The sequence below is a fragment of the Tasmannia lanceolata genome, unplaced genomic scaffold, assembly GCF_043159265.1.
Source record: "Tasmannia lanceolata isolate RefF3 unplaced genomic scaffold, GAP_Taslan_0.1 ptg000006l, whole genome shotgun sequence".
In the NCBI taxonomy this organism is placed as follows: Eukaryota; Viridiplantae; Streptophyta; class Magnoliopsida; order Canellales; family Winteraceae; genus Tasmannia; species Tasmannia lanceolata.
Window position 1 is genome coordinate 45,793,389 of NW_027518683.1, and position 27,736 is coordinate 45,821,124.

Sequence of the window (27,736 nt, forward strand, 5' to 3'; positions counted from 1 at the left end):
TAAGTGCAGTTTGCATATTGGAGGTCGAGTTTCCTCGAATTAACTCATTGGAGGCCTGAGTTTTCTCGAATTAACTCAATCTTTATCTTTTCCCTATCATCTTCTTCCCTAGTTTCTTTTCTGATAGAACGGTGTTCTATCAAAGGCTAAGTTTCTTGAGTTCCTATGTGAAAATCAATGAGGGTTGGAACGTTTAGAGGACCTATGGCCTATGAGGAGGAATCCAGCGAGGATGGTGAATATGACGAACGAGTTTTTGCGAGACCGGACACCGTTAGAGGTTATCGTGCGGTGGAGATCGAGATTCTTGGGATTTTTGTATGAAGATTGACCTTCCCACTTCCAACGGTCATCTTCATATTGAATATTTCCTAGATTGGTTGGCAGAGGTCGAGCAATTGTTTTTACTATATGGGGATTCCCGATGAGAAGAGGGTTAAGCTTGCAGCATGGTGGAGCATCGGCATGGTGGGATCACTTACAACTTTCCCGAACACGACAAAGAAAGGCACCCGTGACAATGTGGACGAATGCAACAAAATAAGGCGGCCTAGTGTACGAGGCTCCCACCATTATGGGGTCTGGGGAGGGCTAGATGAACTTGACCACTAGGTCACATTGGATCAACCTTACCGTTGCGCCAATGGATGAACACGACAAAATTAATTTTAATTTTGTGTTCTCCCAAAGCTTGCCATAGGACTTCACATGGGTATGAAAACTTGTCTCTAAATAATGAGAAGGTAACAAGACCCAAAATTTACAGCCTTTTCTTCCAATACATTTCTCTTTCCCAGCATTGTGGGACTAGAAGTTTCGATGCTTTTCATACCAAATCTTTCTTTACTTAATATTGTTATCCTTTGAAAGTAAAATAACACTAATAACTGAGTCATTCGTCTTAGATGTTGAAAATCAAACCTAAGCAGTTCAAAAACCTAGACTTGAATTCATATAAATAGGTGTTTAGCTTTATTTTGGGACAATTTTGCATCTACATTTTTAACCAAGAACATTACACAAATTAATTATCTAAAAATGAAATGAGGGAATTTTTCACAAAATAGATATTTTTATCTTTTTTTTTACCCAACAGCTCCCATTGGTAGAAACAATGGGAACCAACTACTAACTACATAGGCCATTGACCACGGTTGTAAAATATCACTATTTTAATATCGGTATTTTAAACTATCTTGATATATCAGAGCTTTAAATATCACAATCTATAGTCCTAGATACTATATATGTATCATGAAATTTTAAATATCACTCGTATATGTAGGTAAATCTGACATTCGCCCCCTTTTATTCCTGGACCACCTCTTTTGGGATAAAAAGAGTAGTTATAAACATGGTTTTAAATTTCAGTTTTGGTACCGGTTTCGGCAACGAAATCGAAATTTTGCTCGAAATCCGACGGACTAATAAAAAGAATATTTTATTCGTTATTGAAATCCCTGAAATTTCGGGATAAAAAATCGGAAAAAATGGTCGAAATCCCTAAAATTTCGAATGAAATTTCGGAAATAACGAAATTTCGACCAAAATTTCGAAATCTCGTACAAAATAATGACACGTTTCGGTTATGTGCCATTTCGGATTTCGGTCGAAATTTAAAACCATGGTTATAAATACTTGAGGGTGGCTTGGAGAGGAAAGGGGGAGAATATGTATGGCTTCGTATTATTAGAGCCTCCATGAAATGATGTGGGGTTCAATTGTTGGACACGTGCGGGTCCCAATGCTTCCACCAATTATGGTTGCAAATTCTCCCCCTTGGGTTTGGTTAGGCACAACAAGCCCAATTTCTCAATGGGTCAAAAATGTGGCGCTGCAAGAATCAGGCCTACACTTAAAGCCCACACTCGACCTAGACAGTCGGCCTCTCTTTCAGACCTACCACCAACATCTTTTCATCCCCTCTCGATATAAAATGTAAGACACTCATGGTTCTCGAGTTTTTATAGAAGTAGAAGAGTTCAAATTTTCATGAAAAGGAAAGGTTCATCAGGCCCAGTCAATTAATTAAAGAGGTCATTATACCTAGATCGTTAATTAATATCATCACTGTTGTCTCCAAATCATTCTCATAAACAGAATTATGCAACAATGTGTTTCCTAAAACAAATAGCTATTAAGGACGATGATGTTTATGCTATACAAATGGCAAAGATAATCCCATAGCTGGCCACATGTGTGTGTGTGTGTGTGTGTGTGTGTGTGTGTGAGAGAGAGAGAGAGAGAGAGAGAGAGAGAGAGAGAGAGAGAGAGAGCACCCTTCTCTGTTTTTCTGTTGCACCCCCACATGTTTTTTTTCTCTCAAAAATACCACCCTCATGTTATTAATCACTCAATCTGTTTATATTTCAAAATAGAAGCTCTCCCCTCACACCTTGCCTGAATTTTCTACTCACAGTGATATGCATTTCACACAAGCTATTAATGAAACCATCGAAAGTGAAACTTCCCCTCTCTATCATGGCTGTCATAGTTTGCGCCTTCGCCATTGCCGGTCTTCTCTATGCAGAAGATATTTGCGCACTCACTCGCACCTCCATTCTCAAGCTTACACCTTGTTCTAAACAAGATCTGATAACTGAGGCTACAACAGGTAATTATACTTGGCCACTTTGCTACTCGACTAATATTTTGCGATTTTGACATGAGCTATTTGAATGCTGTGTAGAGGAGAAAGTGGATTCCTCTGTAGAAGAGGACTTTGTTATAGAAAAGATGGAGTTCGATGCAGATAAGTGCAATGTTGTAAAGGGGAAGTGGGTGTTCAACAGTTCAACAAGCCTTTGTATTCAGAGCAGACTTGTCTGTATTTGGATCGACAAGTATCAAGTGTAAAGAATGGAAGGCTGGACAATGATTATCAGCTTTGGGAATGGCATCCGAACGAATGCAACTTTCCGAGGTTAGCTAACTCTTGTATAAAATTCTTTCATTCTATCAGTAGTAATATCTGTTTAAGTTTAAATGATTAAATAACACCAACTCTAACACCTTAAGCTTTTGGAGTGATTGGTTGTTTCACTTGGTAGTAGAGCTATTGCCTCGCTCCAGGTCCTGGATTCAAAACTCAACAACTCCGTGATGTTAAAATCCACCGAACCCAAAAAAAGAGGGGTCACACGTGAGGGGGAGTGTTAAAGTATAAATGATCAAACAACACCAGCTCTAATAGCTTTAACCTACTGGAGTAATTGGTAGCTTCACGGTTCCCAAGTTTGGAATTAGTACAAAACTATAGATTAATGTCAATTTATATAAGAACTCGACATTTTAAATTGCATGATAGTTCAACATTCATATATACATCATGTACATATCACTTAGTGCCAGACAAAGCATATACCAACTTGTAAACAAATCTCATTCCCCATTAAAGCGTGGGTTTTATGTTCTAATTGAAAACCCATAAGTATTGACTTCATCTTCCAGGTTTGATGCGAAAGTCGCCCTATAAAGACTGAGAGGAAAGAGGCTAATGTTTGTAAGTGATTCACTACAAAGAGGGCAATGGCAATCATTTGTCTGTATGGTACAAGCTCATATACCAGTAGACCAAAATCCTTCAAAGAGGGCAATGACAATCATTTGTCTGTATGGTACAACCTCATATACCAGCAGACCAGAATTCCATGAGACGCGGTCGATCTTTATCTGTATTCAAAGCCAAGGTACTAACACGCCAATCCTCCACAGATTAACGGCCTCTTTGGATAAAATTTATTTGCATATAATCTTACATGCAAATGGGTTTGAAGTTAAATATGATTATTTGCAAATAATGGTTATCATAGTTTTAGAAATGATATGGTTAATGGCTGCAAAAGAGGCCTTACTATGCAAATTCTATTAAATTCAAAGTTTTTTTCACAAAGAATCAATCTTAGTTGAATCCAAAGAGGCCCAAAATCTCGGATTTCTCTGAATATTAAGCTAATAATGGTTTTATCCAATGCATCCACAGGAGTACAATGCTTCAATTAAATTATACCAGGCACCTTGTCGAATCCAATTATGATCTTTATATAATAGGAGACCCAAACATGAGAATACTGAAAGTAGATTCTATCTCCAAGCATGCAAAGAACTGGATAGGGATGGATATCGTTGTGTTTAATACTTATGTATGGTAGATGAGTGGCCTAAAGATAAAGTCGTTGTAAGTTCTTCTAACTCCTACAATTGAGTATAGTTTTTTAAATTTTTTGATGATGCAGCCAAATAGTGTAAGCTATTTAGATGATGCTAATCAATTGTAGCACAACATGACTTTTTCCATAACTGATTACTTCTTCAGACTTCTAAGATCATAATGCTTAAACCTTCTGAGCTAAGTGATCTGTTTTATGTTATAATTATCATTTTAGGTTTTTCGAATGGAGAAGAAGGGTTTGAGGAGCTTGAAGCACCGACTGCTTATAGGATGGGTTTGAAGACATGGGCCAATTGGGTTGATTCTACAGTGACTCCTAATGAGACCAGAGTGTTCTTCTCTAGGACCAAGGTATTTGGAATTGGATATTAAACTTTGATGGAAGTGGTATATTAAATCTGGATATTTCTCATCCTTGAACAAGAACTTTCCTAAAGTAAACCTGATTTTTTATTGACTCCAGTGAGCTGAGGGAGTTTATGATTAACGCAGTTGGGCCAAAAACCGAATCAACCTGGGCAAGTCAATGATTGATTCAAAGTTTTTAAGTAGTGGTTCCAGTGTTTTGAACCCTCGTGAAGTTCTTTGTTGTTCGTGATGGGGAAACCGTTGCCACTGTAACTTAGTCATTATGTATTTTCACATCTTGGCTTTACTTTCCATTTTGGACTGACGGGTATGTCTGACTCCCAAAATGCTATCAAGTGTTACATGCATGCTTCCCTAATCCTCGATGTCTATCAAATGGCTATATGGGTCTTATCTTTTTTATGTCCATTTAAGCTGAAGGGTATTTCTACTTTCTACATTGATTGTATGGTGTTCTCATTGTTGATATTTTTGGCTATCACTATTGAAAAAAATGTAGGAAATCAACTATGTAAAATATCCACAGTGAACAAGGTCTGATGTTTCTTTTTTATCTAAATCCCCTAGTCTGACTTGTCATATTGCTCATTATACAATTTGAGATTGTTTCATGTATATTTTGACATTGGAATATCATTTGTTCTTACCAGTTACCAGCATCACAACTTGAAAATGCATTGAACCAACCAAACATCCGATCATCATTACTGAGGTTCTTGCGGACCCTGTTTTTCTTTCTTGTCCAATTTAACTCCCCCCTCAATACTGATATATTGGAGTTTGGAAATGTGAATATTATATTAGGTCAACATTGGTGGTGTTGGGGCTTACCCAATGGGATGCAAAACCTCACATCCCTCAATCATTTAACTATTGGTTGCTGTCCTGAAATATCATCCTTGCCAGAAGGTGGCCTCCCCACCACACTTGGATATTTGTATATTTTTGGATGTCCTAAATTGAAAGAACGATGTCAAAAGAACAACGGCCAAGATTGGCCCAAGATACAACACATCCCCGGAATTAACTGCTGGTAATCGTCATCTAGACAAAGGTGCGACCACTTTCCCTGTTTAAACATTTTCTACCAAGATTAAAGGATGGGGTTTCGATTTTTGGAATAAAGGACCGTATGAAGATTAAAGGATGGATTGTTGGATTACTCTCAGTTCCTCTACCTCACCATCCACAACCAGGACAGGTAAACAAGAATAATAATTTGTTTATTTTCATTAACACAAAATTGGAGCATGTTTTTTTTTTTTTTTTTGTAATTTTCTGAAGATTTTCTATTTAACTCTGGAATCATTAAAAATGATTTCTCTATTTTTAAGTAAGTTTCAGAAAAATAAGAACCGGGATTCTAACGAGTACCGTGTTGGATTGTATATGCTCTCTGTTTTAGAACTAATGTTTTCCAAAAAAGAGGACTGCTAAAATGATTTTCCTTATTTTCTTAGTTACTATGTCAGTAGAATTTTTTTTCCTATTTTGATGGTTTCTTGCTTTATTAGTTTCTTAAAGTCTATAGGATGATTTTCCTTATTTGTTTAGTTACATTTAACAGAAATTAGTTATAAATGTTAACACTTTCCATATTGGTTATAGTGGTATATTAAATTACATATTATAGGCTCCGAATGCCGCTACCCCTTCGACACAGCCTGAAACTAATTGTGCTCCAAGTCGGGCAGCTCCAGCCAATGAGGTATGTACATTTATTTATTTTTCTTTTTTTTTGAACAAAACTATGTTTATTACATTGCCATCCACATGGGTTATTACTTTACTAGTATATTTGATTCGATTGCATGTACTAATTAATTTCATTTGTAGGTTGTGGTTGAGGTCTATTTGATGAGTGGCCTACAGCCTGATACAAAAGTGGCATGAGGAATTCTTCAAAGTGATGATTTGTCTAAAATAGTGGGAGGATTACAACTAGATCGTGGATTTTCCAAAGTTTCTATCAAGGTCTCGCTAATGCACGATGATCCTTTGTTTAAAAAGTTTGTACCTTTTTAATACTTGAAATTTTTAATCGATATAGTTACTAATTATTTATAAATTATCCTTTTGCAGGTACAACGCATATAGAACGAAAGGGGGAAATGATTTGACTAAAAGTTGATATAATAGTTTATGAGCAAGAATTGTAATATGGACAAGTTTGTTTTACGAATGAATTGTTTCCTAATGAATTGAATGGTTTTGATATTAATGAATGAAATGATTCTCTCTCTCTCTCTCTCTCTCTCTCTATATATATATATATATATATATAATGGTTGTATGGAAATATTTTCATGAATGAAAGTATTTCTGTCAATTGTGCTAGAATCGAAGAAGCGATTGGAAGGTAATTTTTCTTTTCTTCTATTCATTTTTTTCCTAATTATATTCCAATCCTAACCCTGTCCATTGTCGTCTGTCACATCTTTGATTTTAGATTTCATCTCTCGAAGATATCAAGGAGGATATAGTGCCTCCCTTTAGGTAAAGTCTATCTAGGCACCATTGTTTAGATCTTTGAATTGAGTAGGTGCATATCTTGTGGATGTCATTTTAACTTGGAGCATTGCATTTTCTAGTTTCCCTTTATTCATTTTGTAAACTCATATGGTTGTCTCTCTCTCTCTCTCTTACATTTTCTTTTTTTTTCTTTATTATATTGCAGTCATTTTCCTTTTCTTCTTGCTTATATTCTAAGTTTTGTGATTGGTCGGTGTTTTGTAGGTGAAGATTTAGTATCATGATGGTATCCATTCTTCCAAGTTTTATAAGATACGGTATTGTCAAAATAATTTTTTGTTTTCTATCCTTTACACATTGTGTGTATTGATAGCATGCTCTAATATTTATGATTTTTTGGTGTTTTGCAAGTGAAGATTGTCGCTCCGCTTGGATTTCATAAGGGATAGTGAAGTTAATTAAGGTTTCCTTTTTGCAAATCTTTTAAAAAAAGTGACGTTTAGGTTCCTTTAAAGTTATGTAATATCAAATTTTCATGTATTTTTTCTTATTTCCTTTTTTCTGTTCACAGGAGCAGGAGCAGTTGGCCAGCATAATTCAGTTCCTCACAAGTACGTAGTACTCCAGCTTTTTACTACTCTCTTTATTCATAATTATTTAGAACTCAGTCAGACAATCCTTATCTTAATATAATCTATAATATATACTGAGCGTGAAGAGCTGGTAGAACTCATTCAGTTTGGAGGTTTGATACATGTCTTCATCATGTCGATGTGTCTATGTTCTTTGTGTTACAGTTGCAGTGCCAGATAAATCTCTTTCTGGTCCATGGCCTTCTATGCTTTCCTGGTGAGTAGGCTCTGAATTATTTTATGAAAAAGTTTAAGTTGATCTTATTCGTTTTAGAACCAATGCTTGTCTAAGTTGGATGGTTTCCATTCCGAGAACGAATTGCATAGAAAAACCCATTTCATGTTCTAGTTTGATGCCCAGTTCTGAACTTGTGTGAGTCCCACAATCTCTGTTTTTGAATGTTTTATGGTCTACATTTTTTTGTTAATGGTCTGAGTTTGTGGAAGGCATCTGTTGTTCTGTACTATCAATGAAGACAATAGTATTAGAAATGCTAACTATGATGTTTTGTTTCACATAAAAAATAACAACATAATTGCAATAGTTATTGTAATACCCGGTGCCCACTTGGACACTCACGTGACCACCACAAATTCCATGAAGTTTCATGAAGTGTGTGGGCGTGTTAAGTCGGTGGAGTTAATAGGTTTTTTTTATAAATAAAAGAACAAAACTGCCCCTCTATCTCTTATGCTCATATAAGCATCCGAGAGTTTATTTCTCTCTTTCACAGACAACTTAGACACTTAGGTTTAGAAAGGAAAAAAGAAAGAAAGAGAGCTACAACCCTTTTGCGACAAACCCTTTTCCCCCAAGTTCGCCATCTTTTATGGTATCAAAGCTGTAGACTCAGTCATTTTTATTTTTTCCTATTCTCTTCTCATGGCCTTGTCAACCGACAACAACAATTCCTCCTCCTCCTCCTCTTCCTCTTCCTCTTCTCCATCCTTCATCATTTCCAGTATATCCAACCTTGTTTCTATTAAGCTTGATCGCGGTAATTTCCTACGGTGGCGCTCCCAATTTGAACCACTTCTTCTCAGCCATGATCTCATGGGTTTCGTTGATGGCTCTAAACCATGTCCGGAAAAGTTTCTCCGTGACAAAGATGGGACCGTTACATCGGTCATTAATCATGCCTACATTGAATGGTATAGACAAGACCAAAATCTCTTATTGGCTGTGTGCAACTCTCTCTGAACATGTTTTCTCTCAAGTCGTTGGCCTCCACACCTCTCGCGCTGTGTGGACTGCCATTGAAGAGCGCTTTGCCTTGCTCTCTCGCGCACGCATGATTGAATTAAAAAGATAGCTACAGAACCTTCGCAAAGGTAATCTATCAATCACAGATTATCTCCTTAAACATAAGAGTCTTGTTGATGAGTTATCGGCCGTGGGTCACTTTGTTGATGAATCTGATCAAGTGAATAGCATTTTGGATGGTCTGCCCGAAAAATATGATTCCGTTGTTGTGCATGTTTCTGCCACAAATAAAAAAGAGCTTGTTTCTATTGCTTCTGTTCATGGTCTTCTCTTGAACATGAAGATGCGACTTGCGCGTCATCATCCACAGCCCCTATTATCATATCAAACAACAACTGCACTTTTTACACCCCATAATTCATATACGTCATCGCACAACCGGGGTGGTAATCGACCACCTTTCCATCGTGGTCGCAGTCGCGGTCGTGGACGTACATCTCATGGAGGACGTGGTTCTGGTACTTCCAACTCCATCCGCTACCACCAATCGTCCTACTTGCCAGTTATGCGGCCGACTTGGTCACACGGCTCTGGACTGTTACAGCCTCCCTTCTGTGCTTCAAGGACGCCAACCACCCCCAAGGCTTGCTGCTATGGCTACTTCTCCCACCGCTCTTGATCAAACTTGGTATACCGACACTGGTGCTACCGATCATCTCACTTCGGACCTTGGGAACCTCTCCTTGTATTCTGAATATCAAGGCACTGACAAGGTTTCTGTTGGCAATGGTGCAGGTTTGCATATCTCTCACATTGGTCATAATATCCTTCATACTCCCCATGCAAAATTTAATCTAACCAACATGTTACATGGTCCTAATATTTCTACCAATCTTCTCTTTGTTTATCGTCTCACCAATGATAATAATTGTGTTATTTGTTTTGACTCATCTGGTTTTTGTATTAAGGACAAAGCCACGGGGAGGATGCTTTTCCGCGGACGGATTGAGAATGGCCTCTACCCCCTTCATTTGCAACGCACCCACATCACTAAACCCCGCTCCATTGCTTACATTGGTGAACGAGTCTCCGCACCCATATGACACTCTCGGCTGGGCCATCCATCTTCTAATGTTTTGCAGCGCATTGTTTCCTTTTTTAAATTACCTGTCCTTGGCGCTGCTCAGCTTTCTTCCATTTGCCCTTCATGCCAAATGGGTAAAAGCACGAAGCTGCCATTTTCCTTGTCTTCTTCTATCTCTTATCGTCCTTTAGACTTGATCCATTGTGACATTTGGGGCCCTTCCCCTATTTTATCAATAAGTGGGTTTCGTTATTATATTTCTTTTATTGATGATTGCACAAAGTATGTTTGGCTTTATCCCTTAAAAATTCGCTCCCATGCTTATGATGTGTTTGTTCAATTCAAAAAATATGTAGAAAATATGCCATCCGTTAATATAAAACAATTTCAATCTGACGGCGGGGGTGAGTTCATGAGTCATCGTTTTCAAAAACTACTTTTTGATAATGGCATATCTCACCGTATTTCATGTCCTCACACGCCGGAACATAATGGAGCCGCTGAGAGAAAACACCACCATATTGTTGACATGGACCTCACCCTACTCGCCCATGCCCACATGCCCACCCACTTTTGGGTTGAGGCCTTCAACACAGCCATTTTTCTCATCAACCGGCTCCCTTCTCGGATTCTTAAAAATCACACTCCATGGGAATGTCTCTTTGGCAGGCCGCCTAACTATACTTTTCTTCGCACTTTTGGGTGTTTGTGCTTTCCGTGTCTACGTCCTTATACTAAGACTAAGTTAGATTTTTGCTCCTCTATATGTGTCTTTCTTGGATATAGCTTACATCACCATGGGTATCGGTGTCTTGACATTGCCACAGGTTATGTCTTTCTTTCTCGCCATGTGGTCTTCGATGAGCACACATTCCCCTTCAAGGACATCTCGGCCATGCCTCCACTCACTCCTGTCGCGGACAACACTTACCCAGCTTTTCTCCTTAGCGCTACTCCACCAGTGTCATCCACTTTACCTATCTTAACGACACCCACTACTCGTCCTCTCACCCATGAACCTTGTCTCATTACTCAACCCCAACCCACTACCTCTCCAAATGACAGTACCTCTAATGCCATTCCCCAACCTGCAACCTCCCCTGATGTCCTTCCTCAACACCTATTACCTCTACCAATAACCATTATCCCTCATCTACCTCAACTTCTCCACAATCTCGTGAACCTCTTTGGCATCCTTCCACTCACCCAATGGTGACGCGATCCCAGAATGGTACTCGCAAACCCAAACACTCTTTTCGAACCTCTCGTTACCCACTTCCTACAGCACTTCACTCTTTGAAATCCGCCTCTGAACCTTCCTGTTTCACCATTGCCAACAAAAGCTCTAAATGGCGGCATGCTATGGCCCAAGAGTTTGATGCCCTACAGAGAAATGGCACTTGGTCTCTTGTTCCTGTTCGCCCTCACATGAATATCATGGGTTGCCGGTGGGTTTATAAATTAAAACATTGGGCTGATGGCACTATTGAAAGGTACATAGCATGACTCGTTGCCAAAGGATTCCACCAACATGCAGGTGTTGACTATACTGACACATTCAGCCCCGTTGCCAAGCCTACCACAATACGGATTGTCTTAGCTATGGCAGTTCACTTCAATTGGCCCATCCGACAACTTGACGTTCAGAAATGCTTTTTGACATGGAGAACTCAAAGAGGAGGTCTACATGATCCAACCCCCTGGGTTTGTTGATCCACAGCATCCACATCATGTTTGTCGCCTCCACAAGTCCTTATATGGCCTCAAACAAGCTCCACGGGCTTGGTATGATCAGTTCACCACTCATCTTCAAAAGCTTGGTTTTCGAGGCTCTTCCACCGATCTTTCTCTCTTTGTGCGCAGACAACAGGGACATCTCATCATTCTACTGATTTATGTGGATGACATCATTATTACAGGCAGTCACTCTGCTTCCATTAATGCTGCAATAACTCAGCTAGCCGATGTTTTTCCCATGAAAGATCTTGGACCTTTACATTATTTTCTTGGCCTCGAAGTGCACCAATCGCGTCATGGGTTATTCCTTTCCCAAACAAAGTATGTTGTTGATCTGTTAACAAAGTACAAAATGGATGGAGCAAAGCCATACTCGTCTCCGGTGGTTTCAGGCGGCCAAATGTCAACTTCCTCTGGCGACCCTCTCCCAAATCCTTCTGAATACCGTAGCATTGTAGGCGCTCTTCAGTATCTCACTTGGACCCGTCCTGATATTGCCTTCGCCGTTAACCAAGTATGCCAGTTTATGCACTCTCCTGCGACGGTTCATTTAACTGCAGTCAAACGTATTTTGCGCTATCTCAAAGGGACAGTCACTCATGGACTTCTAATAGTCCCATCCAATTTTTCCTTGTCTGCCCTCTGTGATGCTAATTGGGTTGGTAATCCAGATAATCGTCGATCCACATCTGGTCAATGTGTCTACCTTGGTGACAACTTAGTCTCGTGGAGTGCAAAGAAGCAGCCCACAGTTTCTCGTTCCAGTACAGAATCTGAATATCGCTCTTTAGCCCAATCTGCAGCCTAATTAACTTGGATACAGTTTCTCTTTCGGGACCTTAGTATTCACACCCGTACCCCTGTTGTATGGTGCGACAACATCAGTGCCATCTCTCTTGCCTCTAATCCAGTTTTCCATGCACGTACTAAACACATTGAGGTCGACTATCATTTTATCAGAGAGAAAGTTGTTCGGAAAGAGTTTGATGTCCGGTATATCTCCACCAAAGACCAAGTGGTTGACATTTTCACTAAGGGGCTCACTTCTATGCGCTTCACCTTCCTACGTGACAAGCTTCAGGTCCGTCCCCTCCCTATCAGCTTGAGGTGGCCTATTAAGGAGAATCCTATCTTAGAAGGAAATCTCACCAAACAGGGCAACTTCCCTCGTAACAGTCCTTGTAAATAAGGACACTAAATATTCAATTAATTGTTTCTTCTATAGTTGCTTTTATTTTCCTTGTATATTATTAGCATCCCTGCAATCAAGGAATTTTCCAACTCATTGTAACGTGTATAGTGTTTTTAAATATATCAAGAACACAGACCAACACAAGTTTTGAGTTGGTCAAACTTCATCTTCTTCTTCTGTGCAAAGCATTTCTTCCTCTTCCTCTGCAATCTTTTACCAACTACTTACTAAATAGGCCATTGACCACGGTTGTAAAATATCACTATTTTAATTTCGGTATTTCAAACTATCTTGATATATCAGAGATTTAAATATCACAATCTATTGTCCTAGATACTATATTGTCCTATGTATCATGATATTTTAAATATCACCCGTATATGTAGGTAAATCTGACATTCGCCCCCTTTTATTCCTGTACCACCTCTTTTGGCATAAAAAGAGTAGTTATAAATACTTGAGGGTGGCTTAGAGAGGAAAGGGGGAGAATATGTAGGGCCTCATATTATTAGAGCCTCCATGAAATGATGTGGGGTTCAATAGTTGGACACGTGCAGGTCCCAATGCTTCCACCAATTATGGTTGCAAATTCTCCCCCTTGGGTTTGGTCAGGCACAACAGGCCCAATTTCTCAATGGGTCAAAAATGTGGCGCAACGAGAATCAAGCCTACACTTAAAGCCCACACTCGAACTAGACAGTCGGCCTCTCTTTCAGACCTACCACCAACATCTTTTCATCCCCTCTCGATATAAAATGTAAGACACTCATGATTCTCGAGTTTTTATAGAAGCAAAAGAGTTCAAATTTTAATGAAAAGGAAAGGTTCATCTGGCCCAGTCAATTAATTAAAGAGGTCATTATACCTAGATCGTTAATTAATATCATCACTGTTGTCTCCAAATCATTCTCATAAACAGAATTATGCAACAATGTGTTTCCTAAAACAAATAGCTATTACGGATGAGGATGTTTATGCTATACAAATGGCAAAGATAATTCCATAGCTGCTCACATGTGTGTGTGTGTGTGTGTGTGTGTGTGTGTGTGTGTGTGAGAGAGAGAGAGAGAGAGAGAGAGAGAGAGAGAGAGAGAGAGAGAGAGAGAGATGTTGGCATGGAGTTAGAAAGTAGTGAAGATGTTGGCATGCCACCTTTTCTAACCCCCCAATATAATAGAGACCACCACCCTCTATACATGATTGTTACTTTACTCCTACTCAATGGTAAAAATTACCCCACAGAACTTCTTTAATTTCTCATTATTCTGTTGCACCCCCACATGTTTTTTTGTTTTTTTTTCAAAAATACCACCCACATGTTATTAATCACTCAATCTCTTTATATTTCAAAATAGAAGCTCTCCCCTCACACCTTGCCTAAATTTTCTACTCATAGTGATATGCTTTTCACACAAGCTATTAATGAAACCATTGAGAGTGAAACTTCCCCTCTCTATCATGGCTGTCATAGTTTGCGCCTTCGCCGGTCTTCTCTTTTTTTTTTCTTTTTTTTTTGACGAGAAAGCTGGGGTTAGACAAGACCCCCACCAGAAATAAATAAAAACAAAGGAGAATACAGTATACAGGCCCCAAGAGCCACAAAAAGGAAAACAAACTATAAATCAATAATAAAGAATAATATGGAAACAGAACCCCAACCACCAGGGGCAAGGGCAGGCAAATCCACCCAAAACAGATTCAAAACGAATCAAGATAGCAGGATTCTTCGGAGGCCAACGAGATCAGCCCAATCTAGGATAGACTTGACCCTTTTCATCTGCTGCGATCAAGTCCAGCAACTCGGGCGACGCAAGGAATGGAACAATGTCAAAGCCTTTAATAGGGCAATGGGTGTTGGATAGGTAATCAGCTGCTGCATTTCCTTCCCTCCAGATATGGGAAATTTTCCATCTAGAGAGCTTGGCCAGCAAGGATTTGATATTACTTACAGTGGTAATACTTTTCCAAGAGAAGATTGATTTGCCTTGTAATACTTCCACAGTGAAGAGAGAGTCTGATTCAATCCAAATATTCGAAATGCCAATTTCAAGAGCCAGACAAATACCCGCTTCGATGACCTATAATTCAAGCCCGAAAATCTCTGCTTTGGAAACCTCAGTAGAGAACATGGATAGAAGCCAGCCATCATCGCTTCTGATTAGTCCCCCAATTGTGGCACCATTTTCTTCCAATGAAGCATCTGAATTAATCTTAAACTGGCCTGCGTGAGGTTTAGACCAGGAGCAGGATTTGTCATTGATAACACCGGTCTTCTCTACGTAGAAGATATTTGCGCACTCACTCGCACCTCCATTCTCAAGCTTACACCTTGTTCTAAACAAGATCTAATAAGTGAGGCTACAACAGGTAATTATACTTGGCCACTTTTGCTACTCGACTAATATTTTGCGAGTTTGACATGAACTATTTGAATACTGTGTAGAGGAGAAAGTGGATTCCTCTGTAGAAGAGGTCTTTGTTGCAGAAAAGATGGAGTTCAATGCATTTAATAAGTGCAATGTTGTAAAGGGGAAGTGGGTGTTCAACAGTTCAACAAGCCTTTGTATTCAGAGCAGACTTGTCCGTATTTGGACTGACAAGTATCAAGTGTAAAGAATGGAAGGGTGGACAATGATTATCAGCTTTGGGAATGGCAGCCGAACGAATGCAACTTTCCGAGGTTAGCTAACTCTTGTATAAAATTCTTTCATTCTATCAGTAGTAATATATGTTTAAGTTTAAATGATTAAATAACACCAACTCTAACACCTTAAGCTTTTGGAGTGATTGGTTGTTTAACTTGGTAGCAGATCTATTGCCTCGTGCCAGGTCCTGAATTCAAAACCCAACAACTCCTTGATGTTAAAATCCACCGAACCCAAAAAAAGAGGGGTCACACGAGAGGGGGAGTGCTAAAGTATAAATGATCAAACAACATCAGCTCTAATAGCTTTAACCTACTGGAGTAATTGGTAGCTTCACGGTTCCCAAGTTTGGAATTAGTACAAAACTATAGATTAATGTCAATTTATCTAAGAACCCGACATTTTAAATTGCATGATAGTTCAACATTCATATATACATCATGTACATATCACTTAGTGCCCGGAAAAGCATATACCAACTTGTAAACAAATCTCACTCCCCATTAAAGCGTGGTTTTTATGTTATAATTGAAAACCCATAAGTATTGACTTCATCTTCCAGGTTTGATGCGAAAGTCTCCCTAGAAAGACTGAGAGGAAAGAGGCTAATGTTTGTAAGTGATTCACTACAAAGAGGGAAATGGCAATTATTTGTCTGTATGGTACAAGCTCATATACCAGTAGACCAAAATCCTTCAAAGAGCACAATGACAATCATTTGTCTGTATGGTACAAGCTCATATACCAGGAGACCAGAATTCCATGAGACACGATCAATCTTTATCTGTATTCAAAGCCACCAACACCCCAATCCTCCACAGATTAACGGCCTATTTGGATAAAATTTATTTGCATATAATCTTATATGCAAATGGTTTTGAAGTTAAATATGATTATTTGCAAATAATGGTTATCATAGTTTTAGAAATGATATGGTTAATGGCTGCAAAAGAGGCCTTACTATGCAAATTCTATTAAATTCAAAGTCTTATTCACAAAGAATCAATCTTAGTTGAATCCAAAGAGGCCCAAAATCTCGAATTTCTTTGAATATTAAGCTTATAATGGTTTTATCCAATGCACCCACAGGAGTACAATGCTTCAATTAAATTATATTGGGCACCTTGTCGAATCCAATTATGATCTTTATATAATAGGAGACCCAAACATGAGAATACTGAAAGTCGATTCTATCTCCAAGCATGCAAAGCACTGGATAGGGATGGATATCGTTGTGTTTAATACTTATGTATGGTGGATGAGTGGCCTAAAGATAAAGTCGCTGTAAGTTCTTCTAACTCCTACAATTGAGTATAATTTTTAAAATTTTTTGATGATGCAACCAAATAGTGTAAGCAATTTTGATGATGCTAATCAATTGCAGCACAACATGACTTTCTTCCATAACTGATTAGTTCTTCAGACTTCTGAGATCATAATGCTTAAACGTTCTGAACTAAGTGATCTGTTTTATGTTATAATTATCATTTTTTTAATTAAAATTGATCTCATTATACCCATTGGAAGATCGATTGAGTGCAGGTTTTTCAAATGGAGAAGAAGGGTTTGAGGAGCTTGAAGCACCGACTGCTTATAGGATGGGTTTGAAGACATGGGCCAATTGGGTTGATTCTACAGTGACTCCTAATGAGACCAGAGTGTTCTTCTTTAGGACCAAGGTATTTGGAATTGGATATTAAACTTTGATGGAAGTGGTAGATTAAATATGGATATTTCTCATCCTTGAACAAGAACTTTCCTAAAGTAAACCCAATTTTTTATTGACTCCAACCGAGGGAGTTTATGATTAACGCAGTTGGGCCAAAAACCGAATCAACCTGGGCAAGTCAATGATTGATTCAAAGCTTCTAAATAGTGGTTCCTGTGTTTTGAACCCTCGTGAAGTTCTTTGTTGTTCGTGATGGGGAAATCGTTGCCACTGTAACTTAGTCATTATGTATTTGCACATCTTGGCTTTACTTTCCATTTTGGACCGAGGGGTATATCTGACTCCCAAAATGCTGTCAAGTGTTACATGCATGCTTCCCTAATCCTCGATGTCTATCAAATGGCTATATGGGTCTTATCTTTTTTATGTCCATTTAAGTTGAAGGGTGTTTCTACTTTCTACATTGATTGTATGGTGTTCTCATTGTTGATATTTTTGGCTATCACTTTTGAAAAAAATGTAGGAAATCAACTATGTAAAATATCCGCAGTGAGCAAGGTCTGATGTTTCTTTTTTATCTAAATCCCCTAGTCTGACTTGTCATATTACTCATTATACAATTTGAGATTGCTTCATGTATATTTTGACATTGGAATATCATTTGTTCCTACCAGTTACCAGCATCACAGCTTGAAAATGCATTGAACCAACCAAACATCTGATCATCATTAACGAGGTTCTTGCAGACCCTGTTTTTCTTTCTTGTCCAATTTAACTCTCCCCTCAATACTGATATATTGGAGTTTGGAAATGTGAATATTATATTAGGTCAACATTGGTGGTATTGGGGCTAGCCCAAGAGTCTCATACTGGAAGTCATGCACAGACATCTCAAACTCAGACTGTGGAGACAATTAACTCTGGTGAAATATCATTTTGGGCTGGGTAGTAAGATGGCAGCCAACACTATATTCATGTTGATCGTATTAACAAATTACCTTCAAGACAAAATCCTACCTACATTTGATGGAATTAGATCCCATACCTGGACCCACTTAGCATGGTCAAGGTGGTGAGTTTAACCCCAAAAAAAAATGCCACTCTTTCAATGGCAAGACATTGAAGGGAAGAAATTGGCTTCATGAAGCCATCAGTTATTGATTTATGCTCTCTACATTGCTGGGGCTATAGAAGTATTCTCACAGGATCCAGTGTATTTTCCAATTTGAACACACTTCCTAAAGGTTGTGAACAATGTAACAAATTTGGTTCCCAAGTCAAATACAAGTTTTGATGAACTTTACATTTGTTTTAGTGAACCAGAAAGCATCACAACATACTCAAGTTTCTATGTAAAAATACAGTAGTATATTATAGAGGGTTAAGAGTATGAAGGTTCAATGAGAGATCTTTATGCCTCCTAATTTATTATGTAATAGTTAACGATTTTGTGAGGTTTAAAAAAGGCAAAGTATAGGCTCATGAAAGTGGATTTGAACTTTATTTTGTTTCTAAGAAGATGAAATTTCTATCCTTTAGCTTCAACATTCAAAACGTAGGTTTTGTGGTGGAGTTTTTTGTTGGACTGTTTACTTCCCTCCAAGTGGTATTTTGTACGCTCTCTTTATCTTTTCTGTAATTTATGATTACCTCATGTTTTGTATTGGGTTATTTTTTATTTACATGTCCTATCCTATTATATAAAATGTGTGATTGTTTGGATTAGCTCCATCACTCAACCTGGATTGATTGATTTACTGTGGGAACCTTTTCCAAGGCTCCACTTTGTATGAGGGCCCAAGTTAGGCTCAGATTCTGTTGAAGTTAATCCCATATGCTGGAAGAAGGGTTCAATGTAGAGGGGGATGTGAAATGAAGAAATTGAAATACTTTCTATAGGTAATTTTGGGCAAGTTTCCTTTGCAGTTGATGAACTAGGCAATTTTTGATGAGTTTCCTTAGCATCCCTTTTCGAGCAGTTGATGAATTACGCGGAAACAACCCACCAAGAAAACTATAACTACTACCACAGTTGGTACTAAAATAACGCAGCGAATCAAACGTGGAATCGCATCCGAAGCATACGATCCGATAATTGCCGTAGAATCCACTAGAGGAAGAAGAAGAACCCTAGAATCCACTAGGAAAGGGAAGAAGAAGAAGAAGAAGAAGAGAGAGAGAGAGAGAGAGAGAGAGAGAGAGAGAGAGAGAGAGAGAGAGAGAGAGAGACAAACATCTTTGATATTATTCCATGATTCATTTAAAACTATAGCTTACAATGTCTTATATAAAAGAAATGCAATTTCCAGCTTAGTAAACTTTTCTTAAAAGAAAGCCCTAAAATTAGAACACCTATAATTAGAAATGAATCCTACTATACTTAGGAAACAAATCCTAATAAATAAAGAAACTCATTACTAGCTTTCCAAAAAGGAAAAAACCAAATAAATAGTAATCTCTTGTCCTAGTCCTAAAAAGACTAAACATTCCTCATGGTAGAGTAGAAGAGATACAAGGATGAGCTCCACCTCATTTTTCCTTCACCAAGGAGAAGAATAAAAAACCATGCATGCCATATTTTTCATGAAAAATGACTAGGTAGAAGTCATTTTCGCGGTGAATGGTAACAAGCAATTTTTGGGTCTCACGCATGGACATGTATGTGAAATCAAAGATCATTGATCATGCACAGAATCATGAGGTGACCCACATGGTCGTGGTCCCATCCCAAATGACATCCCATGCCCAAGATAAAGAACTACAAAAAAAAAATGGATTATCATTTCTTGGTCGTAACATAAATGAGGCTTATGGATCAAGGGTGTTGGATTATTCAATCAAGGTGTTCTCAATGACATTTGGCGGAACATGGTCTGTAGCATTTTCCATTCAGAAGCAGGTCCAAATTGTTTATCTACTAACTTTAATTTTGTGTTCTGCCAAAGCTTGTCATAGGACTTCACATAATATGAAAACTTGTCTCTGAATAATGAGAAGGAAGCAAGACCCATAATTTATAGTCTCTTCTTCCTGTACATTTTTCTTTCCCAAGCATTGTGGTACTAGAAGTTTCCTTATTATTGTTATCCTTTGGAAGTAAAATAACGCTAATAACTAAGCCATTCGTCTTAGATGTTGAAAATCAAACCTACGAAAATAATGTCTTGTAGAACAGATTTGAAAATCGAATTTTTTTCCTTGCTGTAGCTGATTTGGAAATCTAAGGATCTGATCAAGTTCCAAATCTCAACTGCAAAAGTGAGATATCCAAATCTAAATCTTGTGGGTATTCAAACGTGGCCACGTGGGATTTGATAGGGACCATCGCATAAGGCATTTCGTGCAACGGCTGTTGCATGAGAGAGCAGCCACATAGGCTCAGATTTTGTCTTATTCATTTAAATCATCTGAGGTGGCTGAACTCTAGTGTGATGGGCTTATGCGATGGGCTTCGATCAACGGATGACTGTGGTGATGAGTATAGTTGATAAAATGAAGGTTCTTGTCTCCTCCATCAACATAACACAACTCTCAGAGCACCGGATAGACAGACATACAAGTTTACACAGAATCACAAAGGAAGTAATTGACAGACGAACCAAAATCAGACCCACAACACTACACCGACTGCATACATTGGTGTTTGCCTGGAGTTCTCGATACATGGAATCAACTATTTTATTCATATTTGTAAGCAATATGAAAATAGGAAACCATTCATGCATTAGATAATTAATTTCAAATATACATAAAGAGTACATACTGGTCTACAAACAACTATACTTTCTTCGTACATGACAAGTTTTATTAACAACATAAAACATAATTTTATAGAAGATACTAGGTTGTAATTGTGAGGGATGGGGGATTTAGTTCAACCATCCTTGGCTTCTTGTTAACAATATTAGAAGAGACCTTCCCAAGTGGAATTGACGAAGATATCGGATCATATGCGGAGACATGGACTCCCAAGGCAGCTCTACCTGAAGGGTCAGGGTTGTTGGACCACTCTGCATCCCATTCAAGAGCCTTGGCTGTGCTGCAAGCAACACTTGCACCCCCTGGGACTGTTAAGCTCGCCGAGTTCTGTATTGAAAGAAAAGTGAATTCAATTTTTTATATTTCCACCATAACATATTTCTATATAATCAAACCTAGTTTCAGCTAATTACCTGTGGGAAGAACCTTTCAAAGATCATTCTGTAGTAGTATGCTTCCTTGGTGATAGGTGTATTATGTGGGAAGATGTGTTTTGCATTGAGCATCATTTTATCTGTCACCTGGAAAAGATAAAAGAGAGTTAAAAGAAGAGTGAACAGAGTATTAAGAGAGAGAGAGAGAGAGAGAGAGAGAGAGTGAGAGAGTTTACATGTTGAGCTGCATGGGCTTTGAGTCCATCAATCCAACTGTAGCCTACACCATCACTAAACTGCTCTTTCTGCCTATAGAGAATATGCTGCAGTACAGAAAAAAAGGTATCCTTGTTAGTTATGTTCATAAAGTCACACATGCATCAATAAATAATGCAGGGATCGCCTCTTAAGTGTCAATGCTTGTGGAATAGACCTTTTTTCTACAGATTATCATACATAATTAGCATTTACATGTATATGTGCAACATGATTTTGACCTTTGGCAGATAAGGATTTTCTTCATCATCGAAAGCCTTTCTCAACACCCACTTCTCAATCCGTCCAAGATCTGGTTTTATCTGACACAAATCACAGACACAAATATGCATTTAAGAAGCTTTTAGAAGGTATGATTACATATATAAAAATAGTAAATTTGTATTTAAGAAGCTTTTAGGTGTAATGACTATAGATATAAAAAGGAACAGAACTTTTTGCTAGTTTTATAGGAAATTTGATAGTTATATAATAATGCATGTTCCATACGTACCATCTTCCATTCAGGATCAATATCCATTGCAACATTTATGAATTGTTTATCCAAAAATGGTACGCGAGCTTCCAAACCCCATGCAAAAGTTGCTTTGTTAGCTCTCAAGCAGTCATATTGGTGAAGGGCCTTTATCTATGAGACAACAATATTAACAATCTATTAACCACAATTATAAAATTATATGATTGCAATCTCTGACTTAATTGCAAAATCCATGTAACATCAAAGACTGCATCAAAGGACCTTTCTCGTGTAAGGAATTCCACAACAAATTTCTAGAGAATGCTGGAACAAACAATTGGATAAAAATGTAAAGGTTTCAATAAAAAATCAACGAGGAGGCCAAAATAAGAGTAATCTCAATAAAAAATCAACAAGGAGGCCAAAGTCAGAGATTACTTTGCAAAATTTGGGACTTAATTTGACTGTGAGACTGCTAACCAATATTTACACTACTATTAGCTAAGATATAGAATTGTAAACACAAGCCCAAGCTCAGGATGGAAACGGGGATTCTAAGTTGAGCCATTTATAACAAAAATCTATTACTAATGTAACATAGTAACGTGAAAGCAAAGAGTTGAACCAGATACGCACCTTGCGACACGTCTCATGATGGAACTCTTCCTTGTTAGGAGCCTTGTGAAAATACAAGTACCCTCCAAATATTTCATCAGAACCTTCACCAGAGAGAACCATCTTTACTCCTAAGGCCTTGATCTTGCGAGACATAAGAAACATGGGTGTGCTTGCCCTGATTGTGGTTACATCATATGTTTCGATATGGTAGATAACATCTTCAATGGCATCAATACCATCCTGCCATTTTACCAAAACCAAAAAACCTTATTTCTTAACTACAAGGAAAAATAAATGTACATGAAATCCATTATATACAACTTGAAGACAAATCTAGTTCAGGTACCTGAACAGTAAAGTGAAATTCATGGTGAACGGTCCCAAGATAATCTGCAACCTCCTTCCCGGCCTTCAAATCGGGTGAACCCTGAGTAATAAACAGAGAAAATTGGATTTGTAGTAAATCCCTAGTTGAAATTCTACTTAGGGGAAAGGTATAATAGGCATGTTATACTAACCTCAAGTCCAACACAAAAGGAATGAAGTTGTGCTCCCCATTGCTCGGCAGCCCTGGTCCCAGCCAAATGACGTGCTGTAACAGCGGCAACTAATGATGAATCAAGCCCCCCAGAGAGCAACACACCAAAGGGTACATCAGTCATCAGCCTCTTAATCACAGCCTGTGAAATGTACAAGAAAAATTGATTTCTTTAGTGACATGAGTCATGAAAACAGACGAATGCACTAAGCAAACACCATCGCACATAGATGGAAGAAAAAAGAAAGGAAACATATAAGATATATATGTACGAAGGACACCATGAATTTCCATTATGCAGGCTTCTATAATTAGGCTTCTATTATCATAACAAGATTAATATACGCAATGTTTTTACTATGGCACTCTAGGAATCTCTATATATGTGAAGCTAACTACTTTTTTTTATGCAATATTGGAATTTGATTTCGAGGTTTCTCAGTGGAAAATCTTTCAAAACATATTGCAATTCGAGTTGCTCACATCTTCAAAAGCCTTTCTCAAAACCATTGGATCGTATGGAGTTGAAGGAATGGCCTCTGAATACCAAGGGTGGTTATACCATCTCCGAAAGCCACCTGCGTTCATTTCAAAGAAACTGTTAAAAAAACAGAGCTCAATAATCAAAAAGCTCAAAAAGCTCCTCAGGGATAACTCTGTCACCTTCTTTACTGGAATATATGTGACCAGGAGGAAAGCTCTCAAAATGTTCGCAATCATCATTCAGTCCCTTCATTTCAGATGAAATCCAAACAGAACCTGTAAAGAAATGAAGAATAGAAAGAAGAAACAAAATTATGTTCCTAGCTCTTTTGTTAACAGTCACAAGTCACAACTCATAGCAGGTTAGGAGAGAAACAACTTTGTCAAAATTGGAATTTTGATTCGGAAACAGAAAACACTCCACATAGATCAGAGACAGAGCAATGAAATAACACAAAGATGCTTAATTACCATCAAGTCCCCAGCCAATGTAGAGGGATGTGATCCCTATCGCATCTCGGGCGATGATGAAACTGTTGTCACGTGTGTCCAACAGCACGAATGAGAACATTCCATCCAACATGTCCACAAAATCTTCTCCATGTTCTTCATACTATTAGAGTAAGAACATAATTACAAGTTACTTACAATAAAAGACCTAGAAATCAAAGAAGAAAGTGAAAATTCCCAAAGCCCAAATGAAAACAAAAAAGTCTACTGTTGTGTTTGAAACATTGAATTAATTCATCTAATCATTCATCAACTGGGCTTGTACATTTGAATTCAAAAAAATCAAACTTTGAAGTAGTGAGGTGGGGATAAGTCAAGATAATTAAAGTCCTAAAAATTCACCAACTTTGGAATCAGAAACACTCACCAGATGGGCAATAACATCGCAGTCGCTACCGGTTCGGAATTCATGATTAGATAAGCATTTCCTAAGCTCTTCATGGTTGTAAATCTCTCCATTCACCTATTTCAAACATCATCGTCCTTTAGTCAATTATCGAGCAATCGAAAATACAAAAAAGAAGAAGAAAATTGTGATTATATTGAGAGAAGAACTCTAAAAAGCAAAAACAAAAAAGAACAAATTGAAGCATTTTTTCCATGAGGAAACAATAACATGTCCCAATTGTCAACATTAACAAGCAAAAAGAATTAATTTCCAAATACCGTCACAACGATGACTTTGTCCTCATTAAAGAGCGGTTGATCTCCGGAAGCAGGATCGATGATCGCTAGCCGTTGATGGGCTAAAAAGAAGCCCCCATGTTGGTAGATCCCACTCCAATCTGGCCCTCTGTGCTTCAATCTGCCACAACAAACCATCTACATCAACTCATGTGATTTCCATACAAAAACATAAGATCAAATTCATAGTCTCATGTTATTATATTATTTACTCCATCCCCACATCATAGATTACAGTTTCTTTAGCATAAACCCAATTCACTTGCCAAATAATTTGTTAGAGATTTTCGAAATAAAGTGTATTCTATTTCCCACCGTCAGTTTTTTCATCAACAAATTATTATTAAAACAGAAAGAAAGAAAAAGTAGATAAAAATTAAATAAATAATATAGTTAGGCATGTGGCTGTTGATTATAGAAGAATTTTGTATCACATCATCAGAAAGTCAGGCTTATTTTTTTCGGAGATAACCATCCTAGGTAGGTCTTTCGCGATGGGACAGTGCAGGGATATGTAACATGACAAGCATAGAAGGGCATGGTGAAGAAAATGAAAGGCGCCATCTAGACTAGAAATAGCAAATTATATGTAGAAAATGATATTTCCAACCCCTTTAGTCAGGATTTTCACCCCATTTCTGGTTTATCTTTTCTTGAAATAAGATTATTTTCAAGAAAATATTTGGAAAGCACAAACAAAAGGGAAGAAAAGACAGCCATTTTTTGTGGGAATAAACAAGTGGGTGTGAAAATGCTGGAAAAGGGGGTGGACATATCATTTCAATATATACAAGCCATGCCCCAAAATCTTACTCATCAAACTATCGTGAAGTTAATATTTGTAGAGGCTGAATCCATAGCATTATAGGAAGGCCTAACAGATAAATTTTTTGGCATGAATCATATAACAATATATCCAATTACTCAACACTTTGCATTTCTGGAATTGTAACAATCTTCAACAAATTAGAGAAGTGTAGAAGAAAGGGAAATGATATCAGCGTAAAAATGTTTTGATATTCTCACTAACTCATCTTGTCTTTTTGCATCAAAGGTAATAGCAGTTCCCAAAAAGCTATCACAAGCCAATTAAAATAGAAAAGCCAAGCTGGCTTTCTGCCATTATTAAAACATGTTGTGCTGATAACAATTCCCTAAGGAGAAATAGTGTCATTATACAAATGGGGAAATGATCTCAACACGACCATGTTTTGATATTTGCACTAACCTAGCCAATTGTCTCTTAGTATTTAAAGAGCTATTAAAAGCTTATTACAGTTCCCAAAAAAACTCTCACACGCCCGTTAAAAAAGAAAAGACAAGCTAGAACCGCGCATATAGCAAAAGGTGGTCATGCTCATATCATTTCCCTAAAAAAATTCCAACTAATCAACACAAAAGAAGAACACCCAACATAGGAAATGAAGTCACAGGTTCAACCCTGACCCACCCCAGGGAACAGAAGTAGGGTGAAAAGACGTGGAAAACACAATCAAACAAAAGTGAAAGCTCAAGATTTTACAAAAGAACATTCATTACTAAAGAAGAAAAACAAGCATTTCTCCAGCTTCTAGAGAGGATAATCCATTAAAAAAACAAGTAGAAGAAGAGAGAGATTGCCTGCGAGAAAGCTCGAGAACTCGGACGCGTTTCGACCGAGAATCGTCCGAGCAACCTAGAACTGCTAGTATTCCACACATGACTACTCTAAATCTCTCTAAAAAAACACAGAATAACAAAAGAACGAGTATAAGGTGATAATGAAGGAAATGGTAGAAAAAATATCAAGATTTTTGTAGTAAAAAGAGCAAAAACACTTGGGTTGGTGAAACACTAGACACATATCAGAGGCTCTACCACAAGTCCACTATTTATAGAGAGAATTGTAGAGAGAGAAAATTGTAGAGCGATAAGAGAATTGTCGAGAGAAAGAGAGAGATTAGAAGCGGCCCCGTTGCATCTCGTGCAGAGACGGGTGCGAGGAATCGACACCGAACGAGCTATTTCCAAGAAATGGGACCCACAGCTAACCTTATTGTGCCACGTGTCTACACGTTCTTCTCATTTTCCTAATATTGTGGCGACGTTTATCCATTTCTGTACCAGTAGCTGACTCAGCAACGACCATCTTAGCCAATGAAGAAAGAGGAGTGCTCGTTTTTCAACCGTACACGTGTCGGTGATAAGGCACGGTCAGGATATTCGTTCTGTGAGTCAATTCTTTAGACTGGGAAAAATCTCTGCCACCCAAATTTACGGTGCATGGTGAGTTCTTCAATCTGAACCGTCCATGTTTGTTTACTCATCGTGGATGGGTTTCTATTGAAAAATATCAGTGTGGTCATATCTGACGACTAAGCCAAAGGAAAACTAGAGCTAATAGTAAAAGTGACATTCTTTATAAATTTTACATACCATTTCTCAACTCAAATGGTTAGAAAATTCTCCATAATTGGGGGCTTGGGGCCCACAGGCTCCATGGCCAATAATCAATATTATCCATTAATTTGATCCTGATTGTTAAGCAAAAAAACCTTGTTGACACTAGGGGTCCAAGTTTGGCCCTGTCAGGGTTGGATTTTCTAACCCCGAGGGCGGGTCAGGATTCATTTTTTTAGACCCTGACTCAGGACGGGCGGGTTTTGGGTTAATGCCTCGGGTACCCTCACCCGGCCCGACCATGAGTTTTCTATTATAAAATTGAACCATCTGTGCATGTTTCTTTTGCTAATGTTTTCTATTATCTTGGATTGATGTTTCTTTAGATTATTATTATTAATTGTCTCTGTTGCCCATCATGCTGTTGAATTCATAGTCTTATTTTGTTCTCTTCCTCTGTTTATTGATCATTTTGTTCCATAT

The 27,736-nt window shown here is 38.1% G+C and overlaps 1 protein-coding gene and 1 pseudogene across 2 annotated transcripts; one reads left to right on the forward strand and one right to left on the reverse strand.

Annotated features, from left to right (window-relative positions):
• Positions 1-204: 204 nt before the first annotated feature.
• On the forward strand, positions 205-18,786 carry LOC143879090 (protein trichome birefringence-like 3; annotated as a pseudogene).
• Positions 18,787-20,835: 2,049 nt separating this feature from the next.
• LOC143880369 (asparagine synthetase [glutamine-hydrolyzing]-like) lies at positions 20,836-26,729 on the reverse strand. Of its 2 annotated transcripts, none has more exons than XM_077383299.1 (14): positions 26,495-26,729; positions 24,857-24,995; positions 24,558-24,653; positions 24,152-24,293; positions 23,861-23,956; positions 23,681-23,775; positions 23,178-23,339; positions 23,006-23,086; positions 22,678-22,899; positions 22,078-22,212; positions 21,806-21,886; positions 21,545-21,631; positions 21,348-21,455; positions 20,836-21,261 (listed from the first exon to the last, which is right to left on the reverse strand). In XM_077383299.1, the coding sequence occupies exons 1-14, from the start codon at positions 26,572-26,574 to the stop codon at positions 21,016-21,018; spliced, it is 1,770 nt and encodes a 589-aa protein (XP_077239414.1). In that variant the 5' UTR covers positions 26,575-26,729; the 3' UTR covers positions 20,836-21,015. The 2 variants fall into 2 exon arrangements, with proteins under 2 accessions (XP_077239414.1, XP_077239415.1); XM_077383300.1 differs by lacking the exon at positions 26,495-26,729 and adding an exon at positions 25,087-25,194.
• Between the last annotated feature and the right edge of the window lie 1,007 nt (positions 26,730-27,736).